This window comes from Stegostoma tigrinum, chromosome 1, assembly GCF_030684315.1.
Source record: "Stegostoma tigrinum isolate sSteTig4 chromosome 1, sSteTig4.hap1, whole genome shotgun sequence".
NCBI classification, from domain to species: domain Eukaryota; kingdom Metazoa; phylum Chordata; class Chondrichthyes; order Orectolobiformes; family Stegostomatidae; genus Stegostoma; species Stegostoma tigrinum.
The window spans coordinates 189,395,911-189,423,830 of NC_081354.1; the positions used below are offsets into that span (position 1 = coordinate 189,395,911).

The 27,920-nt window shown below is 55.1% G+C and overlaps 1 protein-coding gene across 7 annotated transcripts; it reads right to left on the reverse strand.

The window, feature by feature from the left end:
- Window positions 1–1,721: 1,721 nt before the first annotated feature.
- Window positions 1,722–18,608, reverse strand: LOC125450582 (probable N-acetyltransferase camello). Of its 7 annotated transcripts, none has more exons than XM_059650812.1 (3): window positions 18,468–18,608; window positions 5,148–5,262; window positions 1,722–5,022 (listed from the first exon to the last, which is right to left on the reverse strand). In XM_059650812.1, exon 3 carries the CDS (start codon window positions 4,994–4,996, stop codon window positions 4,316–4,318), a length of 681 nt encoding a protein of 226 aa, XP_059506795.1. In that variant the 5' UTR covers window positions 4,997–5,022; window positions 5,148–5,262; window positions 18,468–18,608; the 3' UTR covers window positions 1,722–4,315. The 7 variants fall into 7 exon arrangements, with proteins under 7 accessions (XP_059506795.1, XP_059506796.1, XP_059506786.1 ...); XM_059650813.1 differs by having other exon boundaries at window positions 5,177–5,262; window positions 18,460–18,608; XM_059650803.1 differs by having other exon boundaries at window positions 18,460–18,608.
- Window positions 18,609–27,920: the final 9,312 nt, after the last annotated feature.

Consider the following 27,920-nt stretch of genomic DNA (forward strand, 5'->3'; position numbering starts at 1 on the left):
AAAGTGGAGCCCTTTCTGTATCGTCCTGTGCACTACCAAAATAACCTCTCTGCTGAAAAATGCCTCGACTATTAAAGGCATGTCTCCTGAAAGTCTATTAATCTCAACTGACCACTTCATCAGGTCACACAGATTTAAAAAAAACCTTCGGCTCAACTCACCCAGGTTAACCATGGTTTCTTAAATTGAACTTTGTCCCATTTGCCCACATTCAGCCCACATCCCTGTAAACCATTCCTTATCATGTAAGATAACAAAGTGTGAAGCTGGATGAACAGAGCAGGCCCAGCAGCATCTCAGGAGCACAAAAGCTGACGTTTCGGGCCGAGACCCTTCATCAGAGAGGGGGATGGGGTGAGGGTTCTGGAATAAATAGGGAGAGAGGGGGAGGCGGACCAAAGATGGAGAGAAAAGAAGATAGGTGGAGAGGAGAGTATAGGTGGGGAGGTAAGGAGGGGATAGGTCAGTCCAGGGAAGACGGACAGGTCAAGGAGGTGGGATGAGGTTAGTAGGTAGGAGATGGAGGTGCGGCTTGGGGTGGGAGGAAGGGATGGGTGAGAGGAAGAACACGTTAGGGAGGCAGAGACAGGTTGGACTGGTTTTGGGATGCAGTGGGTGGAGGGGAAGAGCTGGGCTGGTTGTGTGGTGCAGTTGGGGGGGGGAGGGGACGAACTGGCCTGGTTTTGGGATGCGGTGGGGGAAGGGGAGATTTTGAAACTGGTGAAGTCCACATTGATGCCATTGGGCTGCAGGGTTCCCAAGCGGAATATGAGTTGCTGTTCCTGCAACCTTCGGGTGGCATCATTGTGGCACTGCAGGACGCCCATGATGGACATGTCATCTAAAGAATGGGAGGGGGAGTGGAAATGGTTTGCGACTGGGAGGTGCAGTTGTTTATTGCAAACCGAGCGGAGGTGTTCTGCAAAGCAGTCCCCAAGCCTCCGCTTGGTTTCCCCAATGTAGAGGAAGCCACACCGGGTACAATGGATCATGTACCTGTTCAGATATTTTTTAAACTGTTGCAATAGTACTCAACCCGTACCACTTCCTCTGGCGGCTCATTCCCTGTGCACACCACCCTCTGTGTCAAAATGTTGTCCCTCAGATCCCTTCTAAATCTGTTCCTTCTCCAATTAAACTTGTACCTCTAGTTTTGGACTCACCTACCCCGTGAAAAAGACCTTGGCTATTCACCTTATCCAAGTCCCTCATGATTTTATAAACCTCTATAAGATCACCTCTCAGCCTCTTACCCTCCGGGGAAAATAGCCCCATCCTATTCAGCATCTCCCTGTAGCTCAAACCCTCCGACTCTGGCAATATCCTTGTAAATCTTTTCTGCCCCCTTTCAAGTTTAACAACATTTTTGCTGTAGCAGGCCATGGTGAGGCACGAGCTTAAAAGCGAACGTCTAAAAAAGGCTTGCTCCATAATTTTTAGCATATTCTTGCCTCCTCTCATTCCGATTTCACACAGTTCCAAATTTCTGTCTTCACTCTACGCCCTTCTCCCTAAACCGAGGTTGAAAGCCTTTGCTCCAAAACTCAACCACCAATGAACTCCCAACCTTTCTGGGATTTCTTGGAGCGTTTGTTTTTGCCAAGTTCAGCCCTGTTGTTGAATGTTGCTCAGCTTTTTCCCTCTCAGACTTTAGGTAATTTAAATTGAAACATAAATAAATTAAGCAAATTTAAACACATAAAGTATACTGATATTTTTATTTTTAGCGGTATTTTGAAAATGTGCAACATAGTTGTTTAATACGCTATTTACAAGCTGCAGTGAGACTTGGATGTGCAATCCATCTAATTTTGCTCATGCCACAAAACAAGGCTAATGGATCGAGGTCACAGAAAGGCAACATAAATGGGCAGCTGCAAAATGTGGGGACGTGTGGAGTTATTCATTTGGCTGACAAGGATGATTAAACAGAATATGATGTGAAACTGGGAACAGCTCAAGAAAGGAACACAAAGCCTGGCACACAGGTGGCACCATCATTGGTTGCCTCTCAATTCAAGGGTGATATCATCTCAGGATGGTGAGCTTGTGCCCTGGGTCTTCATATGTCTGGACAGGCTAAAACACAGGCTGCAGATCAATGGGCACCATGGGTAGGGACATGCCACGAGGCAGAATATACTTCCTTTTCTACCCTTTCCTGCCTCACTTTGCCTCAATAGTAAGGTGTTTCGACTCAAAGCGTGATGCAGTTCGATGGACTGTCAACAACTTTAAAAATTGGGAGCACATTTCTCCCAGCCTTTGGGGTCAGCACAGTGGCTCAGTGTTTAGCACTGCTCCCTCACAGCACCAGGGACCCAGGTTCGATTCCACCCTCGGGCGACTGTGTGGAGTTTGCACTTTCTCCCCCTGTCTGCATGGGTTTCCTCCGGGTGCTCCAGTTTCCTCCCACAGTCCAAAGATGTGCAGACTAGGTGGTTTGGCCATGGGAAACTGCCCATAGTGTTCAGGGGTGTGTTGATGGGATGGGTCTGGGTAGGATATTCCAAGAGTGGGTGTGGACTTGTTGGGCCGAAGGGCCTGATTCCACACCGTAGGGACTCTGTGATTCTAATTTGCCTGTAGTGTCCAGGGATGTGTAAGTTTGGTGGGTTAACTATGGGAAATGCAGGGTTACAGGGATGGATTGGGACTGGGTATGGGTGGAATGCTCTTCCAAGGATTGGTGTGGATTCAATGGGCCAAATGGCCTGCTTCCACATTGTGGGAATTTGATGATTTACACTAATGCAGCCACAATTTAGTAAGAGCTTCCAAGTTGGATTGATGTCCTCTATATCCTCCCCAGCAAACGAGAGCTTTGAGAGTTGAGAGGACAGGATCTGGTCAGGGAGACATTTTCAGGTGCTTAGGTGGAGTGTCCAGTCCAGTCCGAGGTGGACTTTGCAGAATTTTGCTCTGTTTATTGGTGGAGTTGGGTTCGAGAAGGAGGCTAAAATATTGTGAGGATGTAGCGGGTGCATTATTAATGGAATTGCTCTCATGTTTTACTGAGCTTCGCTCTGGTATCTTGTCAGAGAATGAAAGAGTTTGAGAGTTGCTTTCACTCAGGCAGGAGTGAGCAACAACAATACAATTGCCATGATGACAGGTCAGCCACACAATCAATCCTGTTTTGGATCAGAGGTTCCCGAGGCAAAACGATCGCTCACTCAGCTGGCTTTCATCCTGATGAGCAATTGTAACAGCAAGTGGCACATTGGGCTTGATTGCAAGACTCCTGGAACAACGATACAGTTTTCAGGATAATGGTAAGATCACATTTGGAACATTTTGATCTCCACTTTTAAGAAAAGCGAAGACTTGGATTGAAGATGTTAAAGAAGATGTTCATTTAAACTGTGATGGGGATAGTAGGAACAGCAGATGCTGGAGAATCTGAGATAACAAGGTGTGGAACTGGATGAACACAGCAGGCCAAGCAGCATCAGAGGGGCAGAAAGGCTGACGCTTCTGAATTTCTGAAGAAGGGTCTAGGCCCGAAATGTCAGCTTTCCTGCTCCTCTGATGCTGCTTGGCGTGTAGTGTTCATCCAGCTCTACACCTTGTTATCTCCTATGATGGGCAGCTCACCGTATGATGCAGGGCTGAATAAGGCCACCCGACACGCAGGATGATGAGAGGTGATCTTATTTGAACATAGAAAACTCAGAAGGCTTGAGAATTTTGGAATTAATTTGGTCAGTTGCCCGGGGCTTCAATTAAAAGTCTTGTCTTCCAGGGAACAGAGGGACATGGAGAGGGATAGGAAAATGAAGCTGGAGTTGTCTAGGATTACCACTGATCATGTGTATGATGGAACAGCTTCAATCTGCTGTAAGCTCTGCTCCTGTATTCTTGGTCACTCCATAAAAAAACGTTGTTAGACAATGACCAATTCTGACTTGTCTGCCTTTAAAAACTCAATTCCAAGTCTGTCAAAATGAGTAACAATGTTCTATCTGTCTGTGCACATTCTCAGCAGCTGTAACATTATATCCTGCACTCTGTTCTGTTACCCTAATGCACTTGCATAGTACAATCTGCAAGTAAAGCACATAAGAACAAATTTCACTGTATCTCAGTACACATGACAGTAATTAATCAAATCACATATAATGAACATGGTTATCACCTCCTGTTTAAAGGAAGATGATGCTAATATTCTTTAACAAGGTCTGTCCCAGCATTTTAACCATGTTTACTTGTTTATCTGTGCTCTGGTTATACAGGCTGTTTGTTCTACCTTGCCCTAACCGGGTGAGTTCCTGCACTGGGACAGATCGCTTGTCACTCTGACAGTAATCATTCCTCAGTTTTGTTGGAGTAGAGGGCCGGTGGTGAGCTGATAGTGGTATTTGTAGATGGTGTAGTTGATGAGTTTTGCAAAGGCGTGTGGCACCAGGGTTGTTCCCACCAACCTATAGCCCAGCTTGCGATAGAGCTGCTGTGCCTCTGTCTGAATGACAGACGTCCTGAGCACAATGCCAGTGAAGCCAGAGAGATGAGCAAACTCGTGGACAGTGCGGCACAGGTCCTTGGCAATGCCCCGGCCGCGGTACTCCTGGTGCACGTTCAGTCGTTTCAGTTCAAGGTCGGTGGATGAGTTGTCAGATGGAGCAGCTCCCACTGTCCCGATCACAACATCATCCCACTGTGCCACCCAGAAACGGGCACCAGGCTGCTCGTTGTACGATGCACAGATATCCAACAGGTCAGACCTCAGGTTCTGATGAATCAGGAGGTTCCACAAGCTCTTGAGGAACAGACGGCCCAGGACCAAGAGCAGGGCCAGCATGCAGAGAGACAGTAGCAAGGATCTGGAGAGCACTAACAGCAAGCACAAGCAGACAGCCACACTGGCCTGGATCACTGGCTGCTTCAGGACATAGCAACACACCCTGTGGAAATGCTGGTGCACTCCACTGACATACAGGTCCCGCACACTCTGGTAATCGGAGTCCTGGTACACTCGGATTCGATAGGTCACCATGCTGCAGCTATTGGTCAGAAAGGGGCCTGCAAAACAGTGTGTGCAAAGTGAGAATCTCAGAGGATACAGTGGCTTTACGAGATTTCCCAGTGTTCGAACAAATTGTGTGACCAATTATTTTGGAAAACGTGTTCATACACATTCTCCGTACCAGCCTCGGGCAGATTTATCCTCACGTACTTTCTTCATCCAACTCAGATGGACTGTTTTCCACCGCAAATGCTCTCTTCCCCGCAGGCACATTGAATCCTCACACTGAGCCCGGTCTGCTCAATCACAAACACACACTCAGCCCAGTGGGTTCACTCACTAACACACACTGAGCCCGGTCTGTTCACTCACTAACACACACTGAGCCCGGTGTGTTCACTCACTAACACACACTGAGCCTGATGTGTTCACTCACGAACACACACTCAGCCCAGTGGGTTCACTCACGAACACACACTGAGCCCAGTCTGTTCGCTCACTAACACACACTGAGCCCGGTCTGTTCACTCACTAACACACGCTAGCCTGGTGTGTTCACTCACTAAAACACACTGAGCCCGGTGTGTTCACTTAGTAACACACACTGAGCCTGGTGTGTTCACTCACTAACACACACTGACCCCGGTCTGTTCACTCACTAACACACACTGAGCCCGGTGTGTTCACTCACTAACACACACTGAGACCGGTCTGTTCACTCACTAACACACACTGAGCCCGGTGTGTTCACTCACTTACACACACTGAGCCCGGTGTGTTCACTCACTAACACACACTGAGCCTGGTGTGCTCATTCACTAACACACACTGAGCCCCGTCTGTTCACTCACTAACACACACTGAGCCCCGTGCGTTCACTCACTAACGCACACTGAGCCCGGCCTATTCACTCACTAACACACACTGAGCCAGTGTGTTCACTCACTAACACACACTGAGTCCGGAGCGTTCATTCACTAACACACACTGAGCCCCGTCTGTTCACTCACTAACACACACTGAGCCCGGTGTGTTCACTCACCAACACACACTGAGCCAGTGTGTTCACTCACTAACACACACTGAGCCCGGTCTGTTCACTCACGAACACACACTGAGCCCGGTGTGTTCACTCACTAACACACACCCAGCCCGGTCTGTTCACTCAGTATCACACACTGAGCCCGGTGTGTTCACTCACTAACACACACTGAGCCAGTGTGTTCACTCACTAACACACACTGAGCCCGGTGTGTTCACTCACTAACACACACTGAGCCCGATGTGTTCACTCACTAACACACACTGAGCCAGTGTGTTCACTCACTAACGCACACTGAGCCCGGTGTGTTCACTCACTAACACACACTGAGCCGCGTCTGTTCACTCAGTAACACACACTGAGCCCGGTGTGTTCACTCACTAACACACACTGAGCCCGGTGTGTTCACTCAGTAACACACACTGAGCCGCGTCTGTTCACTCAGTAACACGCACTAAGCCCGGTGTGTTCACTCACTTACACACACTGAGCCCGGTGTGTTCACTCACTTACACACACTGAGCCCGGTGTGTTCACTCAGTAACACACACTGAGCCGCGTCTGTTCACTCAGTAACACACACTGAGCCCGGTGTGTTCACTCACTTACACACACTGAGCCCGGTGTGTTCACTCACTTACACACACTGAGCTCGGCCTATTCACTCAGCAACACACACTGAGCCCGGTTGTTCACTCACTAACACACACTGAGTTTGGTCTGTTCACTCACGAACACACACTGACCCCAGTGGGTTCACTCACGAACACACACTGAGCCCGGTCTGTTCACTCTCTAACACACACTGAGCCTGGTGTGTTCACTCACTAACACACACGGAGCCCGGTGTGTTCACTCACTAACACACACTGAGCCGCGTCTGTTCACTCACCAACACACACTGAGCCCGGTCTGTTCATGCACTAACACACACTGAGCCAGTGTGTTCACTCAGTAACACACACTGAACCCAGTGTGTTCACTCACTAACACACACTGAACCCAGTGGGTTCACTCACTAACTCACACTGAGCCCGGTCTTTTCACTCACTAACACACACGGAGCCCGGTGTATTCACTCACTAACACACACTGAGCCCGGTGTGTTCACTCACTAACACACACTGAGCCCGGTCTGTTCACTCACTAACACAAACTGAGCCCAGTGGGTTCACTCACTAACACACACTGTGCCCGGTGTGTTCACTCACTAACGCACACTGAGCCAGTGTGTTCACTCACTAACACACACTGAGCCCGGTGTGTTCACTCACTAACACACACTGAGCCCGATGTGTTCACTCACTAACACACACTGAGCCAGTGTGTTCACTCACTAACGCACACTGAGCCCGGTGTGTTCACTCACTAACACACACTGAGCCGCGTCTGTTCACTCAGTAACACACACTGAGCCCGGTGTGTTCACTCACTAACACACACTGAGCCCGGTGTGTTCACTCAGTAACACACACTGAGCCGCGTCTGTTCACTCAGTAACACGCACTAAGCCCGGTGTGTTCACTCACTTACACACACTGAGCCCGGTGTGTTCACTCACTTACACACACTGAGCCCGGTGTGTTCACTCAGTAACACACACTGAGCCGCGTCTGTTCACTCAGTAACACACACTGAGCCCGGTGTGTTCACTCACTTACACACACTGAGCCCGGTGTGTTCACTCACTTACACACACTGAGCTCGGCCTATTCACTCAGCAACACACACTGAGCCCGGTTGTTCACTCACTAACACACACTGAGTTTGGTCTGTTCACTCACGAACACACACTGACCCCAGTGGGTTCACTCACGAACACACACTGAGCCCGGTCTGTTCACTCTCTAACACACACTGAGCCTGGTGTGTTCACTCACTAACACACACGGAGCCCGGTGTGTTCACTCACTAACACACACTGAGCCGCGTCTGTTCACTCACCAACACACACTGAGCCCGGTCTGTTCATGCACTAACACACACTGAGCCAGTGTGTTCACTCAGTAACACACACTGAACCCAGTGTGTTCACTCACTAACACACACTGAACCCAGTGGGTTCACTCACTAACTCACACTGAGCCCGGTCTTTTCACTCACTAACACACACGGAGCCCGGTGTATTCACTCACTAACACACACTGAGCCCGGTGTGTTCACTCACTAACACACACTGAGCCCGGTCTGTTCACTCACTAACACAAACTGAGCCCAGTGGGTTCACTCACTAACACACACTGTGCCCGGTGTGTTCACTCACTAACGCACACTGAGCCCGGTGTGTTCACTCACTAACGCACACTGAGCCCGGTGTGTTCACTCACTAACACACACTGAGCCAGTGTGTTCACTCAGTAACACACACTGAGCCGCGTCTGTTCACTCAGTAACACGCACTAAGCCCGGTGTGTTCACTCACTTACACACACTGAGCCCGGTGTGTTCACTCACTTACACACACTGAGCCCGGTGTGTTCACTCAGTAACACACACTGAGCCGCGTCTGTTCACTCAGTAACACACACTGAGCCCGGTGTGTTCACTCACTTACACACACTGAGCCCGGTGTGTTCACTCACTTACACACACTGAGCTCGGCCTATTCACTCAGCAACACACACTGAGCCCGGTTGTTCACTCACTAACACACACTGAGTTTGGTCTGTTCACTCACGAACACACACTGACCCCAGTGGGTTCACTCACGAACACACACTGAGCCCGGTCTGTTCACTCTCTAACACACACTGAGCCTGGTGTGTTCACTCACTAACACACACGGAGCCCGGTGTGTTCACTCACTAACACACACTGAGCCGCGTCTGTTCACTCACCAACACACACTGAGCCCGGTCTGTTCATGCACTAACACACACTGAGCCAGTGTGTTCACTCAGTAACACACACTGAACCCAGTGTGTTCACTCACTAACACACACTGAACCCAGTGGGTTCACTCACTAACTCACACTGAGCCCGGTCTTTTCACTCACTAACACACACGGAGCCCGGTGTATTCACTCACTAACACACACTGAGCCCGGTGTGTTCACTCACTAACACACACTGAGCCCGGTCTGTTCACTCACTAACACAAACTGAGCCCAGTGGGTTCACTCACTAACACACACTGTGCCCGGTGTGTTCACTCACTAACGCACACTGAGCCCGGTGTGTTCACTCACTAACGCACACTGAGCCCGGTGTGTTCACTCACTAACACACACTGAGCCAGTGTGTTCACTCAGTAACACACACTGAGCCGCGTCTGTTCACTCACTTACACACACTGAGCTCGGCCTGTTCACTCAGTAACACACACTGAGCCCGGTGTGTTCACTCACTAACACACACTGAACCTGGTCTGTTCACTCACTAACACACACTGACCCCGGTGTGTTCACTCACTAACACACACTGAGCCCGGTGTGTTCACTCACTTACACACACTGAGCCCGGTGTGTTCACTCACTAACACACACTGAGCCTGGTGTGCTCATTCACTAACACACACTGAGCCCGGTGTGTTCACTCACTAACACACACTGAGCCCCGTGCGTTCACTCACTAACACACACTGAGCCCCGTCTGTTCACTCACCAACACACACTGAGCAGGTGTGTTCACTCACTAACGCACACTGAGCCCCGTCTGTTCATTCACTAACACACACTGAGCCTGGTGTGTTCACTCACTAACGCACACTGAGCCCGGCCTATTCACTCACTAACACACACTGAGCCCCGTCTGTTCACTCACTAACACACACTGAGCCAGTGTGTTCACTCACTAACACATACTGAGCCCGGTCTGTTCACTCACGAACACACACTGAGCCCGGTGTGTTCACTCACTAACACACACCCAGCCCGGTCTGTTCACTCAGTATCACACACTGAGCCCGGTGTGTTCACTCACTAACACACACTGAGCCCGGTGTGTTCACTCACTAACACACACTGAGCCCGATGTGTTCACTCACTAACACACACTGAGCCAGTGTGTTCACTCACTAACGCACACTGAGCCCGGTGTGTTCACTCAGTAACACACACTGAGCCGCGTCTGTTCACTCACTCACACACACTGAGCCCGGTGTGTTCACTCAGTAACACACACTGAGCCGCGTCTGTTCACTCAGTAACACACACTGAGCCCGGTTGTTCACTCACTAACACACACTGAGCCCGGTGTGTTCACTCAGTAACACACACTGAGCCCGGTGTGTTCACTCACTTACACACACTGAGTTCGGTCTGTTCACTCACGAACACACACTGAGCCCAGTGGGTTCACTCACGAACACACACTGAGCCCGGTCTGTTCACTCTCTAACACACACTGAGCCCGGTGTGTTCACTCACTAACACACACGGAGCCCGGTGTGTTCACTCACTAACACACACTGAGCCGCGTCTGTTCACTCACTAACACACACTGAGCCCGGTCTGTTCATGCACTAACACACACTGAGCCAGTGTGTTCACTCAGTAACACACACTGAGCCCAGTATGTTCACTCAATAACACACACTGAACCCAGTGGGTTCACTCACTAACACACACTGAACCCAGTGGGTTCACTCACTAACACACACTGAGCCCGGTGTGTTCACTCACTAACTCACACTGAGCCCGGTCTTTTCACTCACTAACAGACACGGAGCCCGGTGTATTCACTCACAAACACACACTGAGCCCGGTGTGTTCACTTAGTAACACACACTGAGCCCGGTGTGTTCACTCACTAACACACACTGACCCCGGCCTATTCACTCAGTAACACACACGGAGCCCGGTTGTTCACTCACTAACACACACTGAGCCCGGTGTGTTCACTCACTAACACACACTGAGCCTGGTGTGTTCACTCACTAACACACACTGAGCCCAGAGGGTTCACTCACTAACACACACTGACCCCGGTGTCTTCACTCACTAACACAAACTGAGCCCGGTGTGTTCACTCACTAACACACACTGAGCCCGGTCTGTTCACTCACTAACGCACACTGAGCCCGGTGTGTTCACTCACTAACGCACACTGAGCCCAGTGGGTTCACTCACTAACACAAACTGAGCCCGGTGTGTTCACTCACTAACACACACTGTGCCCGGTGTGTTCACTCACTAACACACACTGAGCCCGGTGTGTTCACTCACTAACACACACTGAGCCCAGTGGGTTCACTCACTAACACAAACTGAGCCCGGTGTGTTCACTCACTAACACACACTGTGCCCGGTGTGTTCACTCACTAACGCACACTGAGCCCGGTGTGTTCACTCACTAACACACACTGAGCCCGGTGTGTTCACTCATTAACACACACTGAACCTGGTCTGTTCACTCACTAACACACACTGAGCCCGGTGTGTTCACTCACTAACACACACTGAGCCCGGTCTGTTCACTCACTAACACACACTGAGCCAGTGTGTTCACTCAGTAACACACACTGAGCCGCGTCTGTTCACTCACTAACACACACTGAGCCCGGTGTGTTCACTCACTTACACACACTGAGCTCGGCCTGTTCACTCAGTAACACGCACTGAGCCCGGTGTGTTCACTCACTTACACACACTGAGCTCGGCCTGTTCACTCAGTAACACACACTGAGCCCGGTCTGTTCACTCACTAACTCACACTGAGCCCGGTGTGTTCACTCACTAACTCACACTGAGCCCGGTGTGTTCACTCACTAACACACACTGAGCCCGGTCTGTTCACTCACTAACACACACTGAGCCAGTGTGTTCACTCACTAACATAGAACATAGAACAGTGCAGCACAGAACAGGCCCTTCAGCCCACAATGTTGTGCCGACCATTGATCCTCATGTATGGACCCTCAAATTTCTGTGACCATATACATGTCCAGCAGTCTCTTAAATGACCCCAATGACCTTGCTTCCACAACTGCTGCTGGCAACGCATTCCATGCTCTCACAACTCTCTGCGTAAAGAACCTGCCTCTGACATCCCCTCTATACTTTCCACCAACCAGCTTAAAACTATGACCCCTCGTGCTAGCCATTTCTGCCCTGGGAAATAGTCTCTGGCTATCAACTCTATCTATGCCTCTCATTATCTTGTATACCTCAATTAGGTCGCCTCTCCTCCTCCTTTTCTCCAATGAAAAGAGACCGAGCTCAGTCAACCTCTCTTCATAAGATAAGCCCTCCAGTCCAGGCAGCATCCTGGTAAACCTCCTCTGAACCCTCTCCAAAGCATCCACATCTTTCCTATAATAGGGCGCCCAGAACTGGACGCAGTATTCCAAGTGCGGTCTAACCAAAGTTTTATAGAGCTGCAACAAGATCTCACGACTCTTAAACTCAATCCCCCTGTTAATGAAAGCCAAAACACCATATGCTTTCTTAACAACCCTGTCCACTTGGGTGGCCATTTTAAGGGATCTATGTATCTGCACACCAAGATCCCTCTGTTCCTCCACGCTGCCAAGAATCCTATCCTTAATCCTGTACTCAGCTTTCAAATTCGACCTTCCAAAATGCATCACCTCGCATTTATCCAGGTTGAACTCCATCTGCCACCTCTCAGCCCATCTCTGCATCCTGTCAATGTCCCGCTGCAGCCTGCAACAGCCCTCTACACTGTCAACGACACCTCCGACCTTTGTGTCGTCTGCAAACTTGCTGACCCATCCTTCAATTCCCTCGTCCAAGTCATTAATAAAAATTACAAACAGTAGAGGCCCAAGGACAGAGCCCTGTGGAACTCCACTCACCACTGACTTCCAGGCAGAATATTTTCCTTCTACTACCACTCGCTGTCTTCTGTTGGCCAGCCAATTCTGTATCCAAGCAGCTAAGTTCCCCTGTATCCCATTCCTCCTGACCTTCTGAATGAGCCTACCATGGGGAACCTTATCAAATGCCTTACTGAAGTCCATATACACCACATCCACAGCTCGACCCTCATCAACGTTTCTAGTCACATCCTCAAAAAACTCGATAAGGTTTGTAAGGCATGACCTACCCCTCACAAAGCCGTGTTGACTGTATTTGATCAAGCCATGCTCTTCCAGATGGACACAAATCTTATCCCTCAGAATCCTTTCTAACACCTTGCAGACGACAGACGTGAGACTTACCGGTCTATAATTGCCGGGGATTTCCCTATTTCCTTTCTTGAAGAGAGGAATTACATTTGCCTCTCTCCAGTCCTCAGGTACGACTCCAGTGGAGAGCGAGGATGCAAAGATCTTCGCAAGTGGCGAAGCAATTGCATTTCTCGCTTCCCAAAGCAGCCGAGGACAAATCTGATCCGGGCCTGGCGACTTGTCAATCTTAATGTTTGACAAAATTTTCAGCACATCAGCTTCGTCTATCTCTATCCATTCCAGCATGCACACCTGCTCTTCAAAGGTTTCATTCACTACAAAGTTCGTTGCTTTCATAAAGACAGAAGCAAAAAACTCATTTAGGGCTTCCCCTACCTCCTCAGGCTCCACACACAAGTTCCCTATGCTATCTCTGATCGGCCCTACTCTTTCTTTGACCATTCTCTTATTCCTCACGTAAGTGTAAAATGCCTTTGCGTTTTCCCGGATTCCTTCTGCCAAGCCTTTCTCGTGCCCCCTCCTGGCTCTCCTCAGACCATTTTTGAGCTCCTTCCTTGCCTGCATGTAATCCTCTCTAGCTGAACTTGACCCTAGCTTCCTCCACCTTCTGTAAGCTACCTTCTTCCTTTTCACTAGAAGCTCCACCGCTCTCGTCATCCAAGGTTCCTTAATCTTACCCCTTCTTGCCTGTCTCAGAGGGACATATTTACTCATCACTCCCAACAACTGTTCCTTAAACCGTCTCCACATGTCTATAGTTCCCTTACCATGGAACAACTGCTCCCAGCCCATGCTTCCTAACTCATGTCTAATCGCATCATAGTTTCCTCTTCCCCAATTAAATATCCTCCCATTCTGCCTAATCCTCTCCTTCTCTATAGCTATGTAGAATGTGAGGCAGTTATGGTCACTATCACCAAAATGCTCTCCCACCACAAGATCTGATACCTGCCCCGGCTCGTTTCCGAGCACCAAGTCTAGAATGGCCTCTCCCCTCGTCGGCCTGTCAACGTACTGCGTTAGGAAACCCTCCTGAACACACCTTACAAAAACAGCTCCATTCAAATCTTCTGCTCGAAGGAGGTTCCAATCAATATTAGGAAAGTTAAAGTCACCCATTACAACAACCCTACTGCGTCCACACTTTTCCAAAATCTGTCGACCTATGCTTTCTACAATCTCCCTGCTGCTATTGGGGGGCCTGTAGTAAACCCCTAACGAGGTGACTACTCCCTTGCTGTTCCTAATTTCCACCCGTACTGACTCAGTAGGCAGATCTTCCTCGACAATGGAAGCTTCTGTAGCTGTGATACCCTCTCTGATTAGTAGTGCTACACCCCCTCCTCTTTTTCCCCCCTCCCTATTCTTTTTAAATGTTCTAAACCCTGGAACATCCAGCAACCATTCCTGCCCATGAGAAACCCATGTCTCTGTTATGGCCACAACATCATAGCACCAGGTACTGATCCATGCTCTAGGTTCATCACTTTTATTCCTGATACTCCTTGCATTAAAGCAAACACACTTTAACCGATCCCTTGGTTCCTTCCCAGGAAAATCCTTCCCACTAGCTGGTCTACCTCTTGCTACTGCCTCACCTGCATCAACGCTCACCTCTGGTATACAGCTCAGGTTCCCACCCCCGTGCCATACTAGTTTAAACCCTCTCGAACTACTCGAGCAAACCTTCCACCCAGGACATTGGTCCCCTTCCAGTTCAGATGCAACCCGTCCTTCTTGTACAGGTCCCACCTTCCCCAGAAGGCATCCCAATTATCAACATATCTGAAACCCTCCCTCCTACACCAGCTGCGTAGCCACGTGTTCAGCTGCGCCCGCTCCCTGTTCCTCACCTCACTAACACACAATGATTCCGGTGCGTTCATTCACTAACACACACTGAGCCTGGTGTGTTCACTTACTAACACACACTGAGCCCAGTGGGTTCACTCACGAACACACACTGAGCCCGGTGTGTTCACTCACTAACACACACTGACCCCGGTCTGTTCACTCATGAACACACACTGAGCCCGGTGTGTTCACTCACTAACACACACTGAGCCGCGTCTGTTCACTCACTAACACACACTGAGCCCCGTCTGTTCACTCACTAACACACACTGAGCCCGGTGTGTTCACTCACTAACTCACACTGAGCCTGGTCCTTTCACTCACTAACACACACGGAGCCCGGTGTATTCACTCACTAACACACACTGAGCCCAGTCTGTACATGCACTAACACACACTGAGCCCGGTGTGTTCACTCACAAACACACACTGAGCCCGGTGTGTTCACTCACTAACACACACGGAGCCGCGTCTGTTCACTCACTAACACACACTGAGCCCGGTGTGTTCACTTAGTAACACACACGGAGCCCGGTGTGTTCACTCACTAACACACACTGTGCCCGGTGTGTTCACTCACTAACACACACTGAGCCCAGTCTGTTCACTCACTAACACACACTGAGCCCGGTGTGTTCACTCACTAACACACACTGAGCCCGGTGTGTTCACTCACCAACACACACTGAGCCAGTGTGTTCACTCACTAACACACACTGAGCCCCGTCTGTTCACTCACTAAACCACAATGAGCCTGGTGTGTTCACTCACTAACACACACTGAGCCCGGTCTGTTCACTCAGTAACACACACTGAACCCAGTGGGTTCACTCACTAACACACACTGAGCCCGGTGTGTTCACTCACTAACACACACTGAACCTGGTCTGTTCACTCACTAACACACACTGAGCCCGGTGTGTTCACTCACTAACACACACTGAGCCCCGTCTGTTCACTCACTAACACACACTGAGCCCGGTGTGTTCACTCACTAACACACACTGAGCCCCGTCTGTTCACTCACTAACACACACTGAGCCAGTGTGTTCACTCACTAATGCACACTGAGCCCGGTGTGTTCATTCACTAACACACACTGAGCCTGGTGTGTTCACTCACGAACACACACTGAGCCCGGTGTGTTCATTCACTAACACACACTGAGCCTGGTGTGTTCACTCACTAACACACACTGAGCCAGTGTGTTCACTCACTAACACACACTGAGTCCGGTGTGTTCATTCACTCACACACACTGAGCCCAGCGTGTTCACTCACTAACACACACTGAGCCCGGCCTGTTCACTCACTAACACACACTGAGCCCGGTGTGTTCACTCACTAACACACACTGAGCCCGGTGTGTTCACTCAGCAACACACACTGAGCCGCGTCTGTTCACTCACTAACACACACTGAGCCCAGTGGATTCACTCACTAACACACACTGAGCCCGGTCTGTTCACTCACTAACACACACTGAGCCAGTGTGTTCACTCACTAACACACACTGAGCCGCGTCTGTTCACTCACTGACACACACTGAGCCAGTGTGTTCACTCACTAACACACACTGAGCCGCGTCTGTTCACTCACTAACACACACTGAGCCAGTGTGTTCACTCACTAACACACACTGACCCCGGTCTGTTCACTCACTAACACACACTGAGCCCGGTGTGTTCACTCACTAACACACACTGTGCCCGGTCTGTTCACTCACTAACTCACACTGAGCCCGATCTGTTCACTCACTAACACACACTGAGCCCGGTGTGTTCACTCACTAACACACACTGAGCCCGGTCTGTTCACTCACTAACACACACTGAGCCCAGTGTGTTCACTCACTAACACACTGAGCCCGGTCTGTTCACTCACTAACACACACTGAGCCCGGTGTGTTCACTCACTAACACACTGAGCCCGGTCTGTTCACTCACTAACACACACTGAGCCCGGCGTGTTCACTCACTAACACACACTGTGCCCGGTGGGTTCACTCACTGACACACACTGTGCCCGGTCTGTTCACTCACTAACACACACCGAGCCCGGTGCGTTCACTCACTAACACACACTGAGCCCCGTCTGTTCACTCACTAACACACACTGAGCCCGGTCTGTTCACTCACTAACACACACTGACCCCAGCCTATTCACTCAGTAACACACACTGAGCCCGGTTGTTCACTCATTAACACACACTGTGCCCGGTGCGTACACTCACTAACGCACACTGTGCCCGGTGCGTACACTCACTAACACACACTGAGCCAGTGTGTTCACTCACTAACGCACACTGAGCCGGGTGTGTTCACTCACTAACACACACTGAGCCCGGTGTGTTCACTCACTAACACACACTGAGCCCAGTGGGTTCACTCACTAACACACACTGACCCCGGTGTGTTCACTCACTAACACACACTGAGCCAGTGTGTTCACTCAGTAACACACACTGAGCCCGGTCTGTTCACTCACTAACACACACTGAGCCCCGTCGGTTCACTCACTAACACACACTGAGCCAATGTGTTCACTCACTAACACACACTGAGCCAGTGTGTTCATTCACTAACACACACTGAGCCCGGCCTGTTCACTCACTAACACACACCCAGCCCGGTCTGTTCACTCAGTAACACACACTGAGCCCGGTGTGTTCACTCACTAATGCACACTGAGCCCGATGTGTTCACTCACTAACACACACTGAGCCCGGTGTGTTCACTCACTAACACACACTGAGCCCAGTCTGTTCACTCACTAACACACACTGAGCCAGTGTGTTCACTCACTAACACACTGAGCCCGGTGTGTTCACTCACTAACACACACTGAGCCGCGTCTGTTCACTCACTCACACACACTGAGCCCGGTGTGTTCACTCACTAACACACACTGAGCCCGGTCTGTTCACTCACTAACACACACTGAGCCGCGTCTGTTCACTCACTCACACACACTGAGCCCGGTGTGTTCACTCACTAACACACACTGAGCCCGGTGTGTTCACTCACTAACACACACTGAGCCGCGTCTGTTCACTCACTCACACACACTGAGCCCGGTGTGTTCACTCACTAACACACACTGAGCCCGGTCTGTTCACTCACTAACACACACTGAGCCGCGTCTGTTCACTCACTCACACACACTGAGCCCGGTGTGTTCACTCACTAACACACACTGTGCCCGGTTGTTCACTCACTAACACACACTGAGCCCGGCCTATTCACTCAGTAACACACACTGAGCCCGGTTGTTCACTCACTAACACACACTGAACCCGGTGTGTTCACTCACTAACACACACCGAGCCCCGTGCGTTCACTCACTAACACACACTGAGCCCCGTCTGTTCACTCACTAACACACACTGAGCTCGGTCTGTTCACTCACTAACACACACTGAGCTCGGTCTGTTCACTCACTCACACACACTGAGGCCGGTCTGATGACTCACTAAAACACACTGAGCATGGTCTGTTCACTCACTAACGCACACTGTGCCTGATGTGTCCACACTGTAGATAATTCTGTGCTCTGTTGGGTTGCTGAGTTGAAGATCAGGCTGAATATTGCTGCAGTGTCTGCCCTGTCTATAGTTGCTGTTGTTGCGGATTTTGCAGAAGCTCTGAATGAGGATGTGGTTTTTTTTTCCGGAACTGTGTTGCAACATTAGTTCATCTGCTTTCACCAATCAAATGTTGCAATCTTTCAAATCGCATCAAAATCTGCGCTGCCACCTTCCCAAGTCCGATGTCGCAATCGGACAGTATCTCTCTGTGAGCAAGGTAAATTAAAGCCTCTGAAAATGCATTTTTCTTCGTGGTCATGTATGCAGTGGCTCTGTGCCAGGATCCCAGATTCGACCCTACCCTCGGGCGACTGTCTGTGAGGAGTCTGTGTCCTCCCCTGTCTGCGTGGGTTTCCTCCGGGTTCTCTGGTTTCCTCCCACAGTCCAAAGATTTGCAGGTTTGGTGGACTGGCCATGCACATCAGTGTCCAGGGATGTGCAGGCTACCTCGCCATGGGAATTGCAGGGTTACAGGGATAGGGTAGGGATGAGGTGGGATGTCAGACCAGCTTTTACTGTCAAGTGCACTGGAATGAGTGCAGTGAAAAAATTGTAATGTCCTGCCTCAGCAACATCTTCAGTACATTGTACCGAGGTACGGATACCTTCTGTGTTGTCACAGGCTTGGAATAGGATATTACATGGGAATACTGAGATAAAATACACCAGAATGAGAACAAAAGGTGGCTATAAAGTACTGAAATTATATTTCTTTCCCCCCCAACATGAATTCCTGCTTGCCTTACGCACAACTCTGGGACTTGGCCCACACTCACCCTACGCAATAGAACATGACGACACGGTGTCTCCACATTCTGGCCTCCATTCGGGACTCGCCCATCTCCCCGCTCCGGTGCTCGCCCCTCTCCGGGACTCTCCCAGCTCTGGGACTCGCCACTCTCCCCTCTCAGGGACTCGCCCCTCTCCTCGCTCCGGGACTTGCCCCTCACCCGGCTCCGGGACTCTCCCTGCTCCAGGAGTCACCCCTCGCCCCTCTCCCAGCTCCGGGACTCGCCCCGCTCCCTGCTCCGGGACTCGCCCCGCTCCGGGACTCGCCCCGCTCCCCGCTCCGGGACTCGCCCCTCTCCCCGCTCCGGGACTCGCCCCTCTCCCCGCTCCGGGATTCGCCCCGCTCCGGGACTTGCCACTCTCCCTGCTCCAGGACTCGACCCTCTCCCCGCTCCGGGACTCGACCCTCTCCCCGCTCCGGGACTCGACCCTCACCCGGCTCCGGGACTCTCCCTGCTCCAGGACTCGCCCCTCTCCCTGCTCCCCGCTCCAGAACTCGCCCCGCTCCCCGCTCTGGGATTCGCCCCGCTCCAGGACTTGCCAATCTCCCTGCTCCGGGACTCGACCCTCTCCCCGCTCCGGGACTCGACCCTCTCCCCGCTCCGGGACTCGCCCTGCTCCAGGACTCGACCCTCGCCCCTCGCCCCTCGCTGGGACTCTCCCAGCTCCAGGACTCGCCCCTCTCCCCTCTCCCCGCTCCAGGACACGCCCCTCACCCCTCTCCGGGAATCTCCCCGCTCCAGGACTCGCCCCTCACCCCTCTCCGGGAATCTCCTCGCTCCAGGACTCGCTCCTCACCCCTCTCCCCACTCCGGGACTCGCCCCTCTCCCCGCCTCCCGCTCCAGGACTCGCCCCGCTCCCTGCTCCGAGACTGTCCCCACTCCGGGACTCGCCCCTCTCCCCGCTCTAGGACACTCCCCACTTTGGGACTCACCCCTCTCCCTGCTCCGGGACCCGCCCCTCACCCCCTTCCCTCCCCTCTCCGGGACTCTCCCCGCTCCAGGACTCGACCCTCTCCCCGTGCTGGGACTCGCCCCTCTCCCCGCTCTTGGACACTCCCCGCTTTGGGACTCGCCCCTCTCCCCACTCCGGGACTCTCCCCGCTCCGGGACTCGCCCCTCTCCCCGCCTCCCGCTCCGGGACTCTCCCCTCTCCGGGACTCTCCCCAGTCTGGGACTCGCCCCTCTCCCCGCTCTAGGACACTCCCCACTTTGGGACTCACCCCTCTCCCCGCTCCGGGACCCGCCCCTCACCCACTCCCCTCCCCTCTCCGGGACCCGCCCCTCACCCCCTCCCCTCCCCTCCCCTCTCCGGGACCCGCCCCACACCCCCTCCCCTCCCCTCCCCTCTCCGGGACCCGCCCCTCACCCCCTCCCCTCCCCTCCCCTCTCCGGGACTCTCCCCACTCCAGGACTCGTCCCTCGCCCCTCTTCCCCCTCCAGGCTCCAGGACTCGACCCTCTCCCCGCTCTTGGACTCTCCCCACTTTGGGACTCGCTCCTCTCCCCTCTCCCCACTCCAGGACACAACCCTCTCCCCGCTCTGGGACTCTCCCCGCTCCGGGATTCGCCCCTCTCCCCGTTTCCCGCTCTGGGACTCGCCTCTCTCCCCTCTCCCGATCCGGGACTCTCCCCTCTCCCGCTCCGGGACTCTCCCCTCTCCAGGACTCGCTCCTCTCCCCTCTCCGGGACTCTCCCCGCTCCGGGACGCCCCCCTCCACCCCCGCTCCCCACTCCAGGACGGCCCCCCCCGCCGTTCCCCACTCCCGGACGCGCCCCCCCCACTCCCGTTCCCCACTCCAGGACGCGCCCCCCCCCATTCCCCACTCCAGGACGCGCCCCCATTCCCCACTCCAGGACGCGCCCCCCTCCCCCCAATCACCACTCCAGGACGCGCCCCCCCCACCCCCATTCCCCACTCCAGGACGCGCCCCCCCCGTTCCCCGTTCCCCACTCCAGGACGCGCCCCCCCCGCCATTCCCCACTCCAGGACGCGCCCCCCCCATTCCCCGCTCCAGGACGCACCCCCCCCCCATTCCCCACTCCAGGACGCGCCCCCCTCCCCCACTCCAGGACGCGCCCCCCTCCCCCCAATCACCACTCCAGGACGCGCCCCCCCCACTCCCATTCCCACTCCAGGACGTGCCCCCCCCCCCACTCCCGTTCCCCACTCCCGGACGCGCCCCACCCGCGTTCCCCACTCCAGGACGCGCCCCCCCCCCGTTCCCCACTCCAGGACGCGCCCCCCCCCCGCCCGTTCCCCACTCCAGGACGCGCCCCCCCCCCCCCGTTCCCCACTCGTTCCCCACTCGTTCCCCACTCCCGGACGCGCCCCCCCCCCCCGGTTCCCCACTCCAGGACGCGCCGCCCCCCCCCCACCATTCCCCACTCCAGGATGCGCCCCCGTTCCCCACTCCAGGACGCGCCCCTTCCCCCGTTCCCCACTCCAGGACGCGCCCCCCCCCCAGTTCCCCACTCCAGGACGCGCCCCCCACCCCCGTTCCCCACTCCAGGACGCGCCACCCCCCCATTCCCCACTCCAGGACGCGCCCCCCCCCCCCATTCCCCACTCCAGGACGCGCCCGCCCCCGTTCCCCACTCCAGGACGCGCGCCCCACCCCCACCATTCCCCACTCCAGGACGCGCCCCCCCACCCATTCCCCACTCCAGGACGCGCCCCCATTCCCCACTCCAGGACGCGCCCCCCCACCTTTCCCCACTCCAGGACGCGCCCCCCCCCACTCCCGTTCCCCACTCCAGGACGCGCCCCCCCGTTCCCCACTCCAGGACGCGCCCCCCCCCCGTTCCCCACTCCAGGACGCGGCCCCCCACCCCCGTTCCCCACTCCAGGACGCGCCCCCCCCCGTTCCCCACTCCAGGACGCGCCCCCCCCCCCCGTTCCCCACTCCAGGACGCCCCCCCCCCCGTTCCCCACTCCAGGATGTGCTCCCCCCCCCGTTCCCCACTCCCCACTCCAGGATGCGCCCCCCCCCGTTCCCCACTCCAGGACGCCCCCCCCCCGTTCCCCACTCCAGCACGCGACCCCCCGTTCCCCACTCCAGGACACGCCCCCCCCCCGTTCCCCACGCCCCACTCCAGGATGCGCCCCCCCCCCACCGTTCCCCACTCCCCACTCCAGGATGCGCCCCCCCCCCGTTCCCCATTCCCCACTCCAGGATGCGTCCCCCCCCCCCGGTTCCCCACTCCAGGATGCTCCCCCCCCCACCGTTCCCCACTCCAGGACGCGCCCCCCCCGTTCCCCACTCCAGGACGCGCCCCCCCCTCGTTCCCCACTCCAGGACGCGCCCCCCCCCCACCACGCTGTTCCCCACTCCAGGACGCGCCCCCCCCCCGTTCCCCACTCCAGGACGCGCCCCCCCCCACCCTGTTCCCCACTCCAGGACGCGCCCCCCCCTCCCCGTTCCCCTCTCCAGGACGCGCCCCCCCCCCCGTTCCCCACTCCAGGACGCGCCTCCCCCCCACCCTTTACCCACTCCAGGACGCGCCCCCCCCCCCGTTCCCCACTCCAGGACGCGCCTCCCCCCCACCCTTTACCCACTCCAGGACGCGCCCCCCCCCCGTTCCCCACTCCAGGACGCGCCCCCCCACCCCCATTCCCCACTCCAGGACGCGCCCCCCCCCCATTCCCCACTCCAGGACGCGCCCCCCCCCCCCATTCCCCACTCCAGGACGCGCCCGCCCCCGTTCCCCACTCCAGGACGCGCGCCCCCCTCCCCCGTTCCCCACTCCAGGACGCGCCCCCCCACCCATTCCCCACTCCAGGACGCGCCCCCATTCCCCACTCCAGGACGCGCCCCCCCACCTTTCCCCACTCCAGGACGCGCCCCCCCCCACTCCCGTTCCCCACTCCAGGACGCGCCCCCCCGTTCCCCACTCCAGGACGCGCCCCCCCACCGTTCCCCACTCCAGGACGCGGCCCCCCACCCCCGTTCCCCACTCCAGGACGCGCCCCCCCCGTTCCCCACTCCAGGACGCGCCCCCCCCCCGTTCCCCACTCCAGGACGCGCCCCCCCCCCCCCGTTCCCCACTCCAGGATGCGCTCCCCCCCCCGTTCCCCACTCCCCACTCCAGGATGCGCCCCCCCCCGTTCCCCACTCCAGGACGCCCCCCCCCCCCCCGTTCCCCACTCCAGCACGCGACCCCCCGTTCCCCACTCCAGGACACGCCCCCCCCCCCGTTCCCCACGCCCCACTCCAGGATGCGCCCCCCCCCCCACCGTTCCCCACTCCCCACTCCAGGATGCGCCCCCCCCCCCCGGTTCCCCACTCCCCACTCCCCACTCCAGGATGCTCCCCCCCCCACCGTTCCCCACTCCAGGACGCGCCCCCCCCGTTCCCCACTCCAGGACGCGCCCCCCCCTCGTTCCCCACTCCAGGACGCGCCCCCCCCCCCACGCTGTTCCCCACTCCAGGACGCGCCCCCCCCCCGTTCCCCACTCCAGGACGCGCCCCCCCCACCCCGTTCCCCACTCCAGGACGCGACCCCCCCCCCCGTTCCCCTCTCCAGGACGCGCCCCCCCCCCCCGTTCCCCACTCCAGGACGCGCCTCCCCCCCACCCGTTACCCACTCCAGGACGCGCCCCCCCCCCTGTTCCCCACTCCAGGACGCGCCCCCCACCCCACCCCGTTCCCCACTCCAGGACGCGCCCCCCCCCACCCCGTTCCCCACTCCAGGACGCGCCCCCCCCACCCCGTTCCCCACTCCAGGACGCGCCCCCCCCCCACCCCGTTCCCCACTCCGTTCCCCACTCCAGGACGCGCCCCCCCCCGTTCCACACTCCAGGACGCGCCCCCCCCACCACCGTTCCCCACTCCGTTCCCCACTCTAGGACGCGCCCCCCCCCCACTCCGTTCCCCACTCCAGGACGTGCCCCCCCCCACCCCGTTCCCCACTCCGTTCCCCACTCCAGGACGCGCCCCCCCACCCCGTTCCCCACTCCAGGACGCGCCCCCCCCCACCCCGTTCCCCACTCCAGGACGCGCCCCCCCCCCCCCGTTCCCCACTCCCCACTCCAGGATGCGCCCCCCCCCGTTCCTCACTCCAGGACGCCACCCCCCCCGTTCCCCACTCCAGGACGCGCCCCCCCCCCGTTCCCCACTCCAGGACACGCCCCCCCCCACCGTTCCCCACTCCAGGACACGCCCCCCCCCGTTCCCCACTCCCCACTCCAGGATGCGCCCCCCCCCCCCCTCACCGTTCCCCACTTCCCACTCCAGGATGCGCCCCCCCCCCGTTCCCCACTCCCCACTCCAGGATGCGCCCCCCCCGTTCCCCACTCCAGGACGCGCCCCCCCCCCCGTTCCCCACTCCAGGACGCGCCCCCCCCCTCTCCTCACCCCCCCCCTCTCCAGGACTTCCCCCCCCCCTCCTCACTCCACCCCCCCCCTCCAGGACTCCCCCCCCTCACTCCACCCCCCCCTCTCCAGGTCTTCCACCCCCCCCCTCCTCACTCCACCCCCCCCTCTCCAGGACTCCCCCCCCCTCCTCACTCCACCCCCCCCTCTCCAGGACTCCCCCCCCCCTCCAGGACTTTCCCCCCCCCTCTTCATGACCCCCCCCCTCTCCAGGACCCCCCCCCCCTCTCCAGGACTTCCCCCCCCACCCCCCCCTCCAGGACTCCCCCCCCCCTCCAGGACTTCCCCTACTCCAGGACGTGCTCTGCTCCCTGCTCCGGGACTCACCCCTTTCTCCACTCTGGGACTCTACCTGCTCCCCACTCCAGGACCTCGCCCCGCTCCGGGACTCGCTCTGCTCCCTGCTCCGAGGCTCGACCCGTGTTTTCCCCCCTCCCAGTTAGACTCCAGCCACTATTCATCTCCCCTTGTCTCACCTCCATCCTCCGGGGGTTGGGGGGAGCACGGGTATTGGGTTTGGGTACAGGCAGAGAAATGGCTGCATCGAGGAAAAGGAACTGCTAAGCAGAGGAACGCCGACTCGAGTGTCACACTGTGCTGATATCTTGAAACATATTCATTGGTGAATTCGTGTCGATTTGATGGGCCAAGCGTGTGTTTGTGTCTGCGTTCTTGTGTGTGCATCTTTCTGCATGTGTGAGAAGGCATGTGCATGAGAATGGGTGTCTGTGTAAGCGTGTGAGAGAGTGTGTGTGTGTGTGTGTGTGAGAGAGAGAGATAGGAAATGTGTTCTGTGTAAATTTTTCATGTATTTCTGGGTGTGAGTGAAGGTATGTGTGCATGCGAGTGTGTTTTCCTAAGTGAGATCATTTTTAAAAAAAATTCATTCACAGGATGAGGGTATCGCTGGCCAGGCAGCATTTACTGCCCATCCCTAATTGCCCAGAGGGCAGTTAAGAGCCAACCCCTTTGCTATGGGTCTGGAGTCACATGTAGGCCAGACCAGGTAATGATGGCAGTTTCCTTCCCTAAAGGGCATTAGTGAACTAAATGGGTTTTTCCTGACAATCGATTCACAGTCACCATTAGATTCTTAATTCCAGCTATTTTGTTGAATTCAAATTCCACCATTAACCGTGTTGGGATTCGAACCCAGTCCCCAGAACGTCACTTGGGTCTCTGGATTAACAGCAATAATACTATGCAGCCACTGTCACCCCAGGGAGAGAGTGTGCGAATGTGTGTATGTCTTTTCCTGTCTTTGTATCTGTGTGTGCTCGTGGCTGTGTGCGTGCGTACAAGAGTCTGTGTGTATCTTTCTATGTCTTCGTGTGTGTGCGTAAGAAAGTGCACGTGCATTTGTCTTTACATCTGTGTCTCTGTCTCTCCCTCGCTGTCCTTTCGTGTATGTGAGAGAGCCTGTGTGTGTCCTTCTGTGTCTTTACATCAGTGTCTGTGTGTGCACGAGTGTGTGTGTGTGTGTATGTGTGTGTGTGTCTATGCTTTTACATCTTTGTGTGTATGAGAGAGTGTCATAGTGTCACAGGGTCATAGAATCACACAGCACAGAAACAGTGTCCATGCTGACCAGAATTCCTAAACTGAACTCGTCCGCTTTCCCTGTGTGTGGCCCATATCCCTCTAAACCTTTCCTACTCAGGTACCTGTCCAAATGTTATAGTTATACCCAGCTCCACCACTTCCCCATTAAAGCATCACTTTCTGTGTGGAAAAGTTACTCTCAGGTTCCTTTTAAATCTTTCCCCTCTCACCTTAAGCCTCTGCCCTCTGGTTTTCGACTCTCCCACTCTGGGGAAAGGACCTTGACTATTCATGAGCTCAGTGCTCGCCTTGAACAGAAGGTCAGTGAAATGCTGTCACTGGCCCTGACAGCATTGCGTGCACCTGTACCAGAAATCCCCACCACAGAAGTCAGATCGGCCTTCTTGAGAGTGAACCCAAGGAAAGTGACTGACCTGGGAGGAGCCCCTGGCCATGCACCCAGATCCTGTGTGCACCAGCTGCTGGGAATATTCACAAACATCTTTACCCTCTCCTTACTCCCATCTGAGGTTCCCACATGCTTCTAGAAGACCGCTGTCATCCCAGTGCTAAACTAAAATCAGCCAATGTGCCTTAATGACCACCACCCCTTAATGTCCTTCAGGGAAGGAAATCTGCCATCCCTCACCTGCTCTGGTCTATATGTGACTCCAGATTTACAGCAATGTGGTTGACTCAACTGCTCTCTGAAATGGCCCAGCAAGCCACTCAGCTGTACCAAAAGCTACAATGTCTCAAAGAAATACAACCAGACCGATCACCTGGTATTGAGCCAGGCACCGGAAAAGACAATGGCAGAAACAGCCCTGTCAACCCTGCAAAGCACTAACGTCTGGGGGTTAGTGCCAACATTGGGAGAAATGTCTCACAAACTAGTTAAACAATGGCCTGACACAGTCATACTCTCAGAATCACACCTTACAATGTCCCACACACCACCATCCCTGGATATGTGCTGTCCCACTGGCAGGCAGGCCTAGAAGAGGCAGTGGCACAGTGGGATACAGTTGGGAGGACGATGCTCTAGGAGTCCTCAACTTCAACTCCGCACCCCATGAAATCTCATGGCTTCAGGTTAAACATGGGCAAGGAAACCTCCTGTTGATTACAACATACCATCCTCCCTCAGCTGAGGAATCAGTACTCCTCAATGCTGAACAACACCTACAGGAAGCACTGAGGATGGCAAGGGCACACAATGGACTCTGGGTGGGGGATTTCAATGTCCACCACCAAGAGTGGCTCGGCAGCTTTACTACTGATCAAGCTGGTCAGGTCCTAAAGGACAGCTGTGAGACTGGGTCTGCGGCAGGTGGTGAGGGAACCAACAAGAGAGAAAAACATACTTAGCCCCATCCTTAACAATCTGCCGGCTGCAGATGTACCTGACCATGACAGTGTTGGTAACAGTGACCATCGCACAATCCTTGTAGAGACAAAGTCCCACATTTACATCAAGAACAACCTCCATCGTGTTGTGTGGCACTATCCCCGTGCTAAATGGGACAGACTTCACACAGATCTAGCAACTCAGCACTGGGCAGTCTATGTTCACATGCAACGAGGTCTGGATAATATCCAGGCTTGGGCTGACAAGTGGCAAGTGACTTTCATGCCACACAAATGCCAAGCTATGACCATCAGCAATAAGAG